This window comes from Amaranthus tricolor, chromosome 1, assembly GCF_026212465.1.
Source record: "Amaranthus tricolor cultivar Red isolate AtriRed21 chromosome 1, ASM2621246v1, whole genome shotgun sequence".
Lineage (NCBI taxonomy): Eukaryota > Viridiplantae > Streptophyta > Magnoliopsida > Caryophyllales > Amaranthaceae > Amaranthus > Amaranthus tricolor.
In genome coordinates, this window is record NC_080047.1 from 43,201,299 (window position 1) to 43,215,015 (window position 13,717).

Sequence of the window (13,717 nt, forward strand, 5' to 3'; positions counted from 1 at the left end):
AGCAAGTTTACTTGAATCATACGCGCAAAGAATGAGCGTAAATAGATGGGATGAATAAAGAGGAAAGCTAAACAGATATGAAATGCATATGTCATTTTCAATCACTTTGGTATTAATAATAATAATTCAAATACAAATACGTTTGCCCCAAACAAACCATAAACCCCCGCCCACTTGGTACTTTTTTTATGTTTTTTTATTAACTGCTTATATTTTTTTTTCTAAATAAAACATAAGAAAAGCCACTTGTACTCATCAGATTCGCAAGTCAATCTCCCTGACGTCATCCGATCAATTTTAATGACATCATGTAGTCATATACCACTGAGCTGGAATCCCATATGACCGGACAACTCGTTCATAGTCTCGTTTGACATTTTAAACTATTAGCTCTTTTTTTTAATACATCCTTTGTTTTCAATAGTTATATATTTTTTTTTATCTTTAATTTCATATGACGAAAAATTCTAAAAAATTAATATTATGAAAATACGTATTAAGACGAATTAAACAAGATCTCACTTGATTATGTTTTATATTATACATAGAGAAATATATATCAAATAACATCAGTTGATAAACAATATTTTTCTATGGGCGGAATGCATTGGGCATTATGATGATGTTGATGATGATGATGAACATTTGTTGCTACAAAAACTGTAGCAACTAATAAAATCCAGCGGAAGTATGTGGTAGACCGAAAAGGAGAAGGGGAAGTGTAAGAGAAGGGCTCAGGGAAGAAAACAGCGAGAATCGTACCCAAGTTGATACCTAGAAAGAGTGATATATTTCCTATGCTTCATTATTCTTGCTACATTTGAGTTATACACATTTAAAAATTATAAAAAGTTAATATTTTAAAAGTGTTTGATTAGACGATTCAAATAAGATCTTACTAAACTATAATTTTTTCTTACATATTAGCCACAATATATAAAATAAGCTTGAACGATAAATAGTGTTAATACTTAATAACTGTAATGTAGCAAATATTTGAAAACGGAGGAAGTATGATTCAATTGAGATAAGAATTGATTCTGTTAATTATTCAACTTATTTTGCGTCGTGTTCTTGTTTGAAAATGGATTATACAACTTTCTTTTGATCACATCGATATGTTTAGTCTCTTATTATTCAATATCATCAACGCAATTCAATCTTTATCCTGATAATTTGATACTGAATTTCTATTTCTTTTTCTTTAAAATTGCTCATTTGCACAATAATGCTAATTTAAAGAGATAAAGTATTACGTGTAGAATGTAGATATTATTTAGAGAAATTCCATAGGGTAACCCTGAATTTTTTGTTTTTAATTTCCACGTAGTAGACAAATATTTTTTTAATTTATATGGTAACTTTGACCTTTTAAGTTTTCCATGTAGTAAACAAAAGGCATGTTTTTTTTGTTAGCTTTATGATATTTTTACCCAAGTAATGATATTTTTTTCAAAAAACATTACCCTAATTGATCACATATTTCGAAATTCAATCGAAATAAATACTTAATTCAACTAAAAACTTAATATTTTTTCTAACACGTGAAAAAGTTGAAAGCTCAAGATTATCACGTGAATTTAAAAAGATATTTTTAAAAAGGGCAAAAATTCGAGGTCACCACGTAAAATTTCCTTATTATTATTTATTACTCTCCGCTTACCCTTGAGTTAGATATACTTTTTATTTTGATATGCTTATTATTAAATTTTGGAGTAAGCTAAATCCCCCACGAGCAAGTGGGAAATCTCAAATCAGAAATTAAATTCCTCGTAATTAGTGAGACCTAAATCTTTGCCACAAGATAGAAAAAAAAATCTCAACCTCTAACACATCCATAATTCTCTAGTCTTGTTCTTATATTTAAATTAATTCTTATTTTAGTATGATCTGATTAACATTCTTATAATTGTGTTTACAAATTTATCATTTATTTAAATCTAATTTACATATTTCTTCCATTTATTTTTCTTAAAATCATTATGGTTACAGTATTAAATTTTTCTTAAAATCTTTATGCTTACTTTTATTTACTTAGCTTGTACTATACTACCTCAGGTTCATATTAGTCGTTAGTTGTTACAATTTTAAATAATAATCACTATTCACAAAAGTCATTTTGTCTTATATAAGGTTTCTTTATGTTTATAGAAATAAACATATTTAAGTGAGAATTTATTTGATTTATGTAATTAATATTTTTATAATATTAATTTCTTATTTAATTATGTATAGACAAAGATACTAAAAAATTAAAATAAAACATCTAAACGTGTGAAAATAAAATGTGTCATGTGTCAATAAGAATGTTTTATCGTAATAAAAAAATCAGACCATTTAAATTTAAAACTGTTAAATTAGGCTGGACTTATTGTGAACGTCAGCATATTAACGGGGGACACAAGTGCACACACTTCATAAGCTAAGGAGATACATACCATCCCAAAACCATATGGCGATGGGAAGAAGGTCTCTAATAGCTTATAAAGCGTGCACACTATTTTCAATTTATCGATGTGGGATAACTCATCCCACATGCGAACCCCCGTCAAGTTCGCATGTGGGAGTAATCAATTAGGGTAGGAACGCCATTCTTTTCGAACCTACCATTTTTAAAATTGTTGATCGAACCATCGGCTCGGATACCATGTTAAATTAGGCTGGACTTATTGTGAACGCCAGCATATTAACGGGGGACACAAGTGCACACACTTCATAAGCTAAGGAGATACATACCATCCCAAAACCATATGGCGATGGGAATAAGGTCTCTAATAGCTTATAAAGCGTGCACACTATTTTCAATTTATCGATGTGGGATAACTCATCCCAACAAAAACTTCAAAAAAATAGAACATTTAAAAACTAATTTTTAAAAACATTTTCTTGTATTATTATTGCTATTAATATTGACAATTTTTATATTTATCAAATGGTTATTGCTTGTAGGCCTATAGTTGTTGGTTGGTATTCAACAGCATTGACCATTAAAAGGCTTGAGAGTTGAAACTTGAAATGCGCATAAATTATAAATTATATTCTCTAATTTTCTTTAAAAAAATATTATATTGAATATTATAAGTCAAATATGTCAGGACATCTCCAATTTATTTATTTTTCCAAATGTTATAATTAATTTTAAGGAACCCACAATCAAATTAGGGTGTTGCTATTTTTCGCCACCCCTTTTCATTTTTTCGCCACCCCTCAAAATTACTTAATTGCCCCTGGATTTAAAAAAATTACAAAAATGCCATTGGAGTTAAAACATAATTAATAAATGTAAATCGCTCTTAATAACACTATTAAGAATTTAATGCGGATGATTTGTCTATATATATCGAATTCTGAGATGCGTTTGAAGTACGAATTCAAACACGGTACTATCTCTCTAAAAAAACTGGTACTATCTCTCTAAAAAGTGTTAAAGAAGTTGTAAGGCGTAATTGGTTGAATATGGCTAACGAAAGCGACTATGAGTCGGATGCGGTACGTAAAATTGTCGTTCGAAAAAAAAAAAAAAAAAAAAACAAGTCGCACAAATCTAGGCGACTGAGCCATGGTTCAGTCGCACAAATCTGGGCGACTAACCCATGGTCCAGTCGCACAAATCTGGGCGACTGATCCATGGTCCAGTCGCCCAATTTTGTGCGACTGTACCATGGGTTAGTCGCCCAGATTTGTGCGACTGGTTCATTAATTTTATTTTTTTTTATTTACGTATTAATGTTTTTTTAAATTATTATTATAATTATTGTTAGTACTATTATTATTATTATTGTTGTTGTTGTCATTATTATAATTTTTATTGTTGATATTTTTATTTTTTAAATTTTTTAATATTTTAATTTACGTAATTTATTTATTTATTTAATTATTTATTTATTTATTATTGTTATAATTATTATTATTATTGTTGTATTTGTTGTCATTATTATTACTATTATTATTATTGTTATTATTTGTCTTGTCATTATTTATTTATTTTAAATGTTTTTAAATTTTTTTATTAACGTAATGTTTTTATTATTATTAAAATTGTTATTGTTATTGTCATTATTAGTTTGATTTATCGTTATCTATTTATTTATTTATTATTATTATTATTATTATTATTATTATTATTATTATTATTCTTATAATAATAATAATAATTATTATTATTATTATTATTATTATTATTATTATTATTATTATTATTATTGTTGTTGTTGTTGTTGTTGTTGTTGTTGTTGTTATTATTAATCCAATTATTATTATTGTAGTCTTTAATGTACTTAATTTATATCATTTCAAATGTGCAGGAGTTTGAAAACTTTGGAGACAACATAGACTACTCCGGTCACTTTGTTACGGATAGGGAATTTATCTCCATAGATGAGTTACATAGTTGGGCCGATGCGATAGAAATAACAATTGGTTTTCAATTTACACGTGCTTCTTATAAAAAGAAAGAAGGACGTTCCAGAGTTAGTTGTTATTTAAGATGTCACCGCTATGGTAAACTTAGGGGTGATGTAGATAATGTAGATAATGCTGCCCGACCTGGTTCTAAAAGTAGGAGTTGTGGGTGTAAATTTATGATTGTAGGAAGTAGTCGTAAACCAGGAGAAAGACCTTGGACGGTAAGGGTGTGTCCTGGTGAAAAGGGAAAACATAACCACCCGTTCTTGGTGTACAGAGATGGTCATGTAAGGGCGAGGATTAATGTAGATATTCGGGAGCACATACGACAGCTTAGTGCAACCGGAATGCAACCGGCCTTTATTATGAATTCTATTAGAGATAATTTTCCTGGTTTTTATGCTAGTATGAATCAGATATATAATATTAGGCAATCAATAAGGAGAGATGAAATGGAGGGCAGGACTCCCCTTCAACACTGTCTTCATATGGCCACAGAACATAATTATGTGGTCTGGACAGAGTTGGATAATGACGGGCACTTGAGCAGACTTTTAATTGCAAATCCTACTTCAATCCAAATGATACGTACGTGGCCGTATGTTGTGCTGATAGATACAACGTACAAAACGAACAAACCAAAGTGGCCACTATGTGAAGTGATCGGAATGACGCCAACAAATCACAACTTCTTGGTTGCGTTTTGTTTGATGCGAGATGAGGCGGCTGTGTCGTACTCGTGGGTGCTGCAGGGATTGAGAGATATTTTCGGCACTGCTCAGACTCCTAGCGTCATTGTAACCGATCGTGACGAAGGTTTATCTGCAGCTATTCGTGACGTCTTCCCAGGTAAAAACGCTTTGTGAGTTCATTATTGTGGTTATATCTATTGATAATGTCTTAATTACGTTCACTGTTTTGTTTAATGTAGATGTACGTCATTTGTTATGCACCTGGCATATTGGCAACGATGTTGAGAACATGGTGGACAAGTTGTGCGGCGGCAAGAAAAATCAACAAGGGCAGTTATTCAGGAAAAGTAGATGGAACCCCTTGGTTGAAAGTGCTACAATCCGGGAATATGAAAAGAGATGGGAAGGGATCGTCAGTACGTGGTCGATTAGGAACCGAAGGGTCGTTCGGTATTTGACTGGAACATGGATTCCACTTAGAGAGAAATTTGTGCGTGCGTGGACGAATGATTGTTTACACTTGGGTAACCATACTACCAGCAGAGTGGAAAGCCAACACTCGTCTTTTAAGTATTACCTTGGTAGTGGTAATAGCTCATTCGATACCCTTTTCAAAAGGGCGCACGCACAGATTACAAATCAACAAGCTAAAATCCGACAATCGCTACAGGAATCCATGACTTCTGTACCAAGAACGCTACGACAGTATTTCTTTAGACCTCTATATCGCCACGTGTCTCTCTATGCCTTGGAGCAGATCCAGAATGAGTTTAACCGCATGTTAGAACTGGGTGATTTTGCATTGAACAAATGCGGTTGTGTACTTCAAAAAACCCATGGATTGTCGTGTGCATGTTATTTACAAATGACCATTGGATCACATGGTGCTTTGTATTTGGATGACATTCATGAATTCTGGAGTACTTTGAGGTACACAGAGGTAGGAGACGAACCCAATGAAGAAGTACGAAACGCGAACGCCAATGACAAAGAGTACTTTGAATCTCTGGTCGATGAAGTCCTTAAATCTGATCCCGCTTTTGTTCGCCGAATGGCTGAGGTACTTGATTATGAATTACACCCAGATGGTGCGGATATACCTGAGCCTTACGCTAGTCCACCGAGAAAGGGAAGACCAAGCACTAGTAAAACCATGAGAAGGAGAAAAAGTTCATTTGAATATAGCCGATCATCTTCTCGTGGTCGAGGGTCTAGATCTTCTTCCCGCGGGAGATCAAGTGGCTGATCTAGTGGCCGAGAGACGCAATCTTCAGTAGAAATTAAGTTCAGTTTCAACTTATCCGGTAATTGACTTAATTTTTAGTTTTTTTCATTAATTATTTGTTATTTACGCATATTAACTTAATTTACATTTATTGTAGATGATCCAGGAGGTCGTGATTTCTCACTGTTTCCATGGCCTGATTACATCCCATTCATGCTTCCTCCTTATTTGTTCGACTGGATTGATGTGTTAGGTGATGGTAACTGTGGATTTAGAGCAATTGCCGTCACAGAGCTGGGAGGCGAGGAAGCATGGCCTCTTTTAAGGCGTGCTATGAGCATGGAAATGCAAATGAACAGAGCGCAATACCTAACTTTGTATCTATCTCAGGAGTCACTAGACGAGTCAATATTCAGAGTAGGTTCACACACCGATGGACCTGCTCCTTTCATGCACGGGATGGATGCACCGATGGCTTTGTACTCTGCAACAACGTTTCTTAACATTGCCATTGCTTATTATGGTGCTGCTGACGGGAATCCGCAATACAACTGTTTGATTCTTCCGTTAAGAAAAGCACAGGCCGCGAGAAGTGTAAACAAACTAATACATATACTTTGGGTTAATCGAAATCATTTTGTTCAACTATTTATGAACGACGATTCATCCCCTGTGCCGCCGATCCACCCACGTTGGAAACAAGCAGCTGACAATTTCGCGAAAGATCTTGACACAAATTTCACTACGAGGATTATGCTGTGGAATAATCTACGCGGGTCACACCCACCAACAAATAACACCGCTGACGATGCTGTAAATTTAGATACTCCATAGAATTTATACACGACATTCATTAAAAGTTGTATATAATCCATAAAGGTGTTAACAATATAATCCACGTTAGTGTGTATATTTATGTAAAATAAATGCAATCATTGACGAAAATAAATGCAATAAATAATGTAAAATAGTTTCAGTACAGACTATTCAGGGCCTTACCCTTGATCAATTTGCCATTCATCAAATAAATCTCTACAATCATTAAGGTATATTTCTAAAGCATGTCGTTGACGGGAGTTCAAATCCGTAATCCGCGTAGGTAGTCTTGCCACTGGAGCGAATCGACTGGCCCATTCTTTCGCGAACTGAAAACACAAAAAGACAATGTGCGTTATTAATTCATTAAAAAAAAGAACTTGGAAAAAAAATTGATAATAAAACTCACGTAATCAGATCTGCTCTGACCAGGACCAGGACCGAAAGCCAGCAATTCGTCTCGGGATATGTACGGGTGCGAGCACACTCTAAACCATTCAACGTAATTAGGTTCAGTCTCTGAAGGAACAGTAGCCCGTCGAAGTCCCTGCTCTACAAGGCGGGCACTGTAGGGGAACCTACTCCACGCCTCCACAAATGCAGCAGCAGAAGAAGGAAAGGTCACGGAGTAGGTTCCGTGTGCCGGTCGAAGAGCCTTGGCTGGTCTAATAGGAGCTGGAGGAATAGACTGCACGAACCCAATCTGTCGCAATGCCCGCTCCGGCAAATACACCTCCACAACATCAAAGCAGGTGATACCCCCGATGACTGTGGTGCGTGGGTGCTCATTCAGCAACGCAGCAGCAGAAAAATTGTAGGGAGTCCATTCAACCTGCATACAGGCCAAGTTAAAAAAAACTTTCCTACAAATAAAAAACAACATGCATGACAAAATGTAATGTAAAATACCTGAGTCTCTGTCATTGAGTCCAGAACCTTGCGGAACTCCATCAACCTGTCCAGCTCACGACCTACTTTCTTCGGCGTCCACATCTCCGCCCTAGTCATGTTTGGCACATCATCTCGGCGAGGATGAGGGCGGAAAGCGGGGAAGTACTCATAGATCCATGTCTGGAGCAATGTGAGGCATCCAGCAATGGTCTTGCAACCAGCCCTAGATGCCATTCCGAGCTGCCTGTACAAGAACGCCAAGGTCACCGCACCCCAGGCCACGTCCTGTTCATCATCGTTGACGACAACTATCGGATGAGGTCGCATGCCAGTCCTGGTCTTATCCGCCAACAAGGTAGAGCCGATGACAGCCATGTAGTACGCTGTGGTCTGGGTATCCAAGGCCTGCGACCTATGACACAGTCGCATCAGTTCAGCAACGCTTATGCATCCGCTGGTGAATGAACCTTTACGTCGAAGCTCAGACAGAGGCTCGCCGACCAGATTGGTGATACCAACCTCCCACTCCGCCTCCGAAGGCTCAGCCGGCAGAGAACCATCAATAGAAATGCCCAATATGCGTTGCACGTCGTGCAACATAATCGTCATCTCTCCCCAGGGCATGTGAAAGGTGTTCGTATCCGGCTGCCACCTCTCGACGAACGCCGATATCAAAGCAGAGTCGATGTGCTGGTGCATAATGACCGGTAGTCGACCGAGGGAAGTGGAAGGTAGAAAATCGACTAGCTCATCGGACATATCCCTCAGTCCGATGATGGACTCCACCGGTCTCTTCCTAATAAGGCACTCTAGAATCGGAGGCGTACGCTCGGAGCCGTCATAAATAAGTTTAGCTATGTGCCCGCCATAGCTAGGGATCAGTCGCGTATCAGTCGGCCCCCCGGGCTGGGGTGATGTCACTAACCAGTCCGTGTTAGTGGACTGTGAGGGCCTGCCCCGTGGCGGCTCATTATCGACAAAACTTCCTCCTGCACGCTCAGATACGGCGGAAGAACTCGGGCCGCCACGGGCAAATCTGCCGTCGGGGCCACGAACTATAGTCCAGTCCAATGGGGCAGGCTCAGGAGCTTGGAACTGAACATCATCAGCATCATTATCATCATCACTATAAACCCCCCAACTACTCTGGAGGCTATCAGCCTGGTCATCAAAATGAGTACGCACTTGGTTCAGCGTACTCGACCTTTGGGCCTCACTATGTCTGGCCGCCTCTTCCTGCCTAGCCCTCCTAGCAGAACCCGTGACCCCCCTCTCATGCGGGTCCCCTCTGAGTAAGGTAGGCCTAGAACTATTACCTCTCAACAATTGCCTAAAAAAACCCTTTCCTTTTCCTTGATTACCAGCCATTTTCTACAATTTTTTACGGTTTCATTCAATATTATAAATAATAATATTTCTAAAAACATAATAATCATAAATAAAATATGGAAAAAAATAACATAAAAAACAAAATAATTAATTAATAATACAAACATAAACAATTATATAACAACAAAAAATTAAATTATTATTAACTATCACAATAACAGTAATAACATAAAAAAAAAATTATATTTATAATAATAATCACCTTTTTTTTATATATTTCAAAATTTAAAATTATTATTCCTAAATAAACGGAAAAAAAACAAATTTAAAATAAATAAATAAATAAATTATTTACAATATTAACATTTTATTAAAAAAAATATATAAATTTATTAATAAAAATCAGGTTTTTTTTTTAAATTTCAAAATATTAAATATATTTTTCCAAAATATAAGGAAAATATATATATATATATATATATATATATATATATATCTATCTATATATATATATATATATATATATATATATATATATATATATATATATATATATATATATATATATATATATATATATAATAATCAGTTTTTTTTTTTTAAATTTCAATTTTTAAATTTATTACTCCAAAATATACAAAAAATTAAAATAAAAAAAAAATAAAAAAAGAAAATGAGTCGCCCAGATCCGGGCGGCTGGACCCCGGTTCAGTCGCCTAATATTAGGCGACTGAACCGGGGTTCAGCCGCCCGGATCTGGGCGACTCATTTTCTTTTTTTTTTTTTCCGTAAAATATAAATAACATATATATACACTTACTAAAAAAAATAAATAAACATTACAACATACAAATTTAAACTAATAATTTATAAAACAAAACATAAACATATATTTAATAATAAATAAAAATAACAATAACAATAATAATAATAAAATTAATGATAACAACATTAACATATATTTAATAATACAAAATTAACAATCACAATAATAATAATAAAATTAATAATAATAACATTAACATATATTTAATATTAACAAAAATAACAATACAATAATAATAATAATTAAATTAATAATAATAAAATTAACAAAATACATACGGAAAAAATAAAAAAATAAAAAAATAAAAAAAAATTGGAGTCGCCCAGATCTGGGCGACTCCTTTTTTTTTTTTTTTTTGATGATTAAATTTAATTAAAAATAACTTACCTCGATTGATAAATTCCGGATTTAACTTAATTTTTGCTCCCAAATTTTGCTTTTGTATGTTGGTTTTTAGTTATAGTGAGAGAATTTTTAGTGTGAGTGTGGTTTATATAGAAAATTTTAGCTTTAATGGCATAATTATAATTTTTTCAAAAACCAAGGGCAATATGGTAATTTACTAGAAAGTGGCGAAAAAATGAAAAGGGTGGCGAATTATAAGAATTGGGTCAAATTATTGGGTCTCGTAGCGTCAACGGATATGTTAGTTCTTAAGTCTTCTATTCAAATCAAGTGTCATGAAAACATTTGGTAGAAATTAGATTAATAGTCACCTATTTATAGTCGCTTTTGATTTTGAATTAAATACCATTTTTTTAGCTAATTTTAAAGTTATTTATTAAATTTTTTTAAAATTATTTGATCAACTAAAAAATTAAATAATTAATTAAAAAATTATTAAAAATATTGTTTTTCAAACGGACTCAATATTTATGATCTTTTTTAAAGTCAACCCAGATAACAAATGAGTTGTACTACTACTGGAGAAAATTTGAAAAAACTAAGACAAATAAACAACTTAATTCCAAAAATAAGCTTCGTAAAAACTTATTTCCCAAAATAAGCGTCCGTACATCCAAGCCTAGCTTTGGGTAAATCGCTGTTAGTAACAGCAAAAGAGGAAAAGAAAAAAAAATAAAATAAAACCCAACTAACAGCGACTTTGGGTGTTTATATATTTTTTTTTTCCTTCTTCCTCATTCTAGTATACGGCCTACCTTAGCACACAACTCACGACATTTGTTTGTTTTTTCCTCCATCAAAATCACATTCAATCCTTCAAATTAAGTGATAAAATTCGAAATTTGTACCACTAACAGCGATCTGTAAGCTTCCTACATCGACCTAAGGTATTTTTTTATGTGTTTTTTTTCAATTTTAGAAAAATTAGGGTTTATTTTTGAGTTTTGTTTTTGCTGAATTTTAATCAAATTTCACATTAATGTAGGTTCATAAACTTGCAATTTACTAATTCTTGTTGATCTACAGGTTATTGAGGTACGTTTTTACTATAAATTTTTTTATTTGGTGTTGATTTTAAAATGTATAGTGGTCATATATTTATGAACATGATGGTGATGTTGATTTTGTATGTGTTGTTGTAGAAATGGATTCTTTTCGTGTGACTGTTGTATGCTTTTGGAATGGTTCAATTCGATCAACTAGTAACAATGTTAAGTATGTTGGGGGAAAACGTAAACTGTTTGCATGCAACTCATACATGGATTTGAATGAATTTAAACATTATATATGCTCTAAGATTGGCATTGACACTACAAGAAGTACTGTTAATTTAAGTTTTAAGTACAATCTGAGTGGAGATTTGTTAGCTTTTCCGGTTGAGGATGAGGAGGCTATAGATGCAATGTGGGAGTATTCAAGGTCTACCCCTAGTCCTTCTTTAGAATTATATGTAGAAGAGGTACCCCTAGGGAACGAAGATATCAACGTTGTGGAAACAAATGCATTCATGAATATAACTTCTTCTGCTCCTTCTCATACGCCCTTCCCTACCCAAGAAACCGAAAATCCCTTTATTCCATCTTCCTCTTATCCTTCTAATGAACCCAATCAAGTTCAATTTCAAGTCTCAGATGATGATACTTTCAACGTAGAAGATACAAATGAGCCTTGGGATGATGTTAATAGTGAGAGTAATGAATTCGTTGAAGCTCCTTCTGAGGACGATGTGGGTGTTGACGAGGAGGCTCTAGCTAATGACATGACCTTAGGAAACATTCCAACAATCGTTGCTCCTACACCCTATGCAATGGTTCCCCCTCTAGATGAACACTTTGAGGACAACTCTTGGAGGTCTTGGGATTGTGATACAACCTACACCGACGAAGGAGAGTTTCAAAAGGGTATGATGTTTGATAACAAGGATGCGTTGTTGGACGCTGTTAGATTGTATCATATTCGTAGGAACGTTGAGTACCGAACTGAGACTTCAAATCAAACCATGCTCACGTTGAAGTGTAAGAGAGGGTGTGGTTGGAGGCTTAGGGCTACGAAGAGCTCCTATTCACCGTCATGGGAGATTGTTACGTATAAAGGGAAGCATGGGGGTTGTGTGCTAAGTACTGAAAATGTGTCAGCTGGACACATTCATTTGACATCTTCCGTGATTAACAATCTTATTAGAAGTTGTGTTGCTCAAGACCCTTCAATTAAGGTCTCTGTCGTGCGTCAAATGGTCAAAGACCAATTCGGTGTCGAAGTGACCTACAAGCGGGCATGGTGTGCTAAACAGCAATCCCTTCTCTCCATCTATGGTACATGGGAAGATTCTTATCCTCTTCTTCCACGATTCTTGAAGTCACTGCAAGTTTCAAACCCCGGGACCGTAGTTGAGTGGTTCTTTAAGGAAGATAATGATGTCGGTGTTTATGTCCGTCCTAGTATTAGAACTTTCCAACGCGTGTTTTGGGCTTTCCAACCTAGTATTGAGGGATTCAAGTATTGCAAACCCGTTATTGCCATTGACGGAACACATTTGTATGGTAAGTATCGCCATACGTTGTTGACTGCCATTGCCCAAGATGGGAACAAGGGAATCTTCCCGCTTGCCTTTGCGTTGGTTGAAAAAGAATGCATAGCCGCGTGGTCTTGGTTTATGGCCTGTGTTCGTAAGCATGTGATGCATAGTCCAGGGTTATGCGTTATTTCCGATAAACATGCGGGCATTTTAGCAACCATGGAGGGGCCGGAATGGCAACCTCCGAACGCCCATCATAGGTTTTGCCTGCGGCATTTGTTAAGTAACTTCAACCGTCAAATGGGTAACGTGAAGTTGAAAAAGATGTATGGAAGGACAGCAGAGCAAAGACAACCACATAAGGTCGTCGAGGGATTGAAGGCCATTGGTGTTGTTAATCGGGATGCACTTTTTTGGATTGATGATGTTGGTGAAATGTGTAAATGGTCATTATGTCACGATGGAGGGTATAGGTATGGTGTTACTAATACCAACTTGGCCGAAGTATTCAATAACGTGATGAAGGGTGTGCGCTTCTTGCCTATAACCACTCTTGTGGAGTTCACCTTCTATCGTGTTAATGATTATTTTGTTAAAAGACGCGAGAACGCAAA

At 35.1% G+C, this 13,717-nt stretch overlaps 2 protein-coding genes across 2 annotated transcripts; one reads left to right on the top strand and one right to left on the bottom strand.

Moving 5' to 3' along the window:
- Positions 1 to 4,440: 4,440 nt before the first annotated feature.
- Positions 4,441 to 7,155, top strand: LOC130811090 (protein FAR1-RELATED SEQUENCE 4-like). Its single transcript, XM_057677266.1, has 6 exons — positions 4,441 to 5,253; positions 5,336 to 5,538; positions 5,767 to 5,887; positions 6,116 to 6,211; positions 6,479 to 6,569; positions 6,894 to 7,155. Exons 1-6 carry the CDS (start codon positions 4,581 to 4,583, stop codon positions 7,153 to 7,155), a joined length of 1,446 nt encoding a protein of 481 aa, XP_057533249.1. The 5' UTR covers positions 4,441 to 4,580.
- A 161-nt stretch (positions 7,156 to 7,316) lies between these two features.
- On the bottom strand, positions 7,317 to 12,097 carry LOC130811097 (protein MAINTENANCE OF MERISTEMS-like). The gene is made up of 6 exons (XM_057677275.1): positions 12,052 to 12,097; positions 11,344 to 11,402; positions 9,007 to 9,123; positions 8,047 to 8,313; positions 7,547 to 7,969; positions 7,317 to 7,466 (listed from the first exon to the last, which is right to left on the bottom strand). Exons 1-6 carry the CDS (start codon positions 12,095 to 12,097, stop codon positions 7,317 to 7,319), a joined length of 1,062 nt encoding a protein of 353 aa, XP_057533258.1.
- Between the last annotated feature and the right edge of the window lie 1,620 nt (positions 12,098 to 13,717).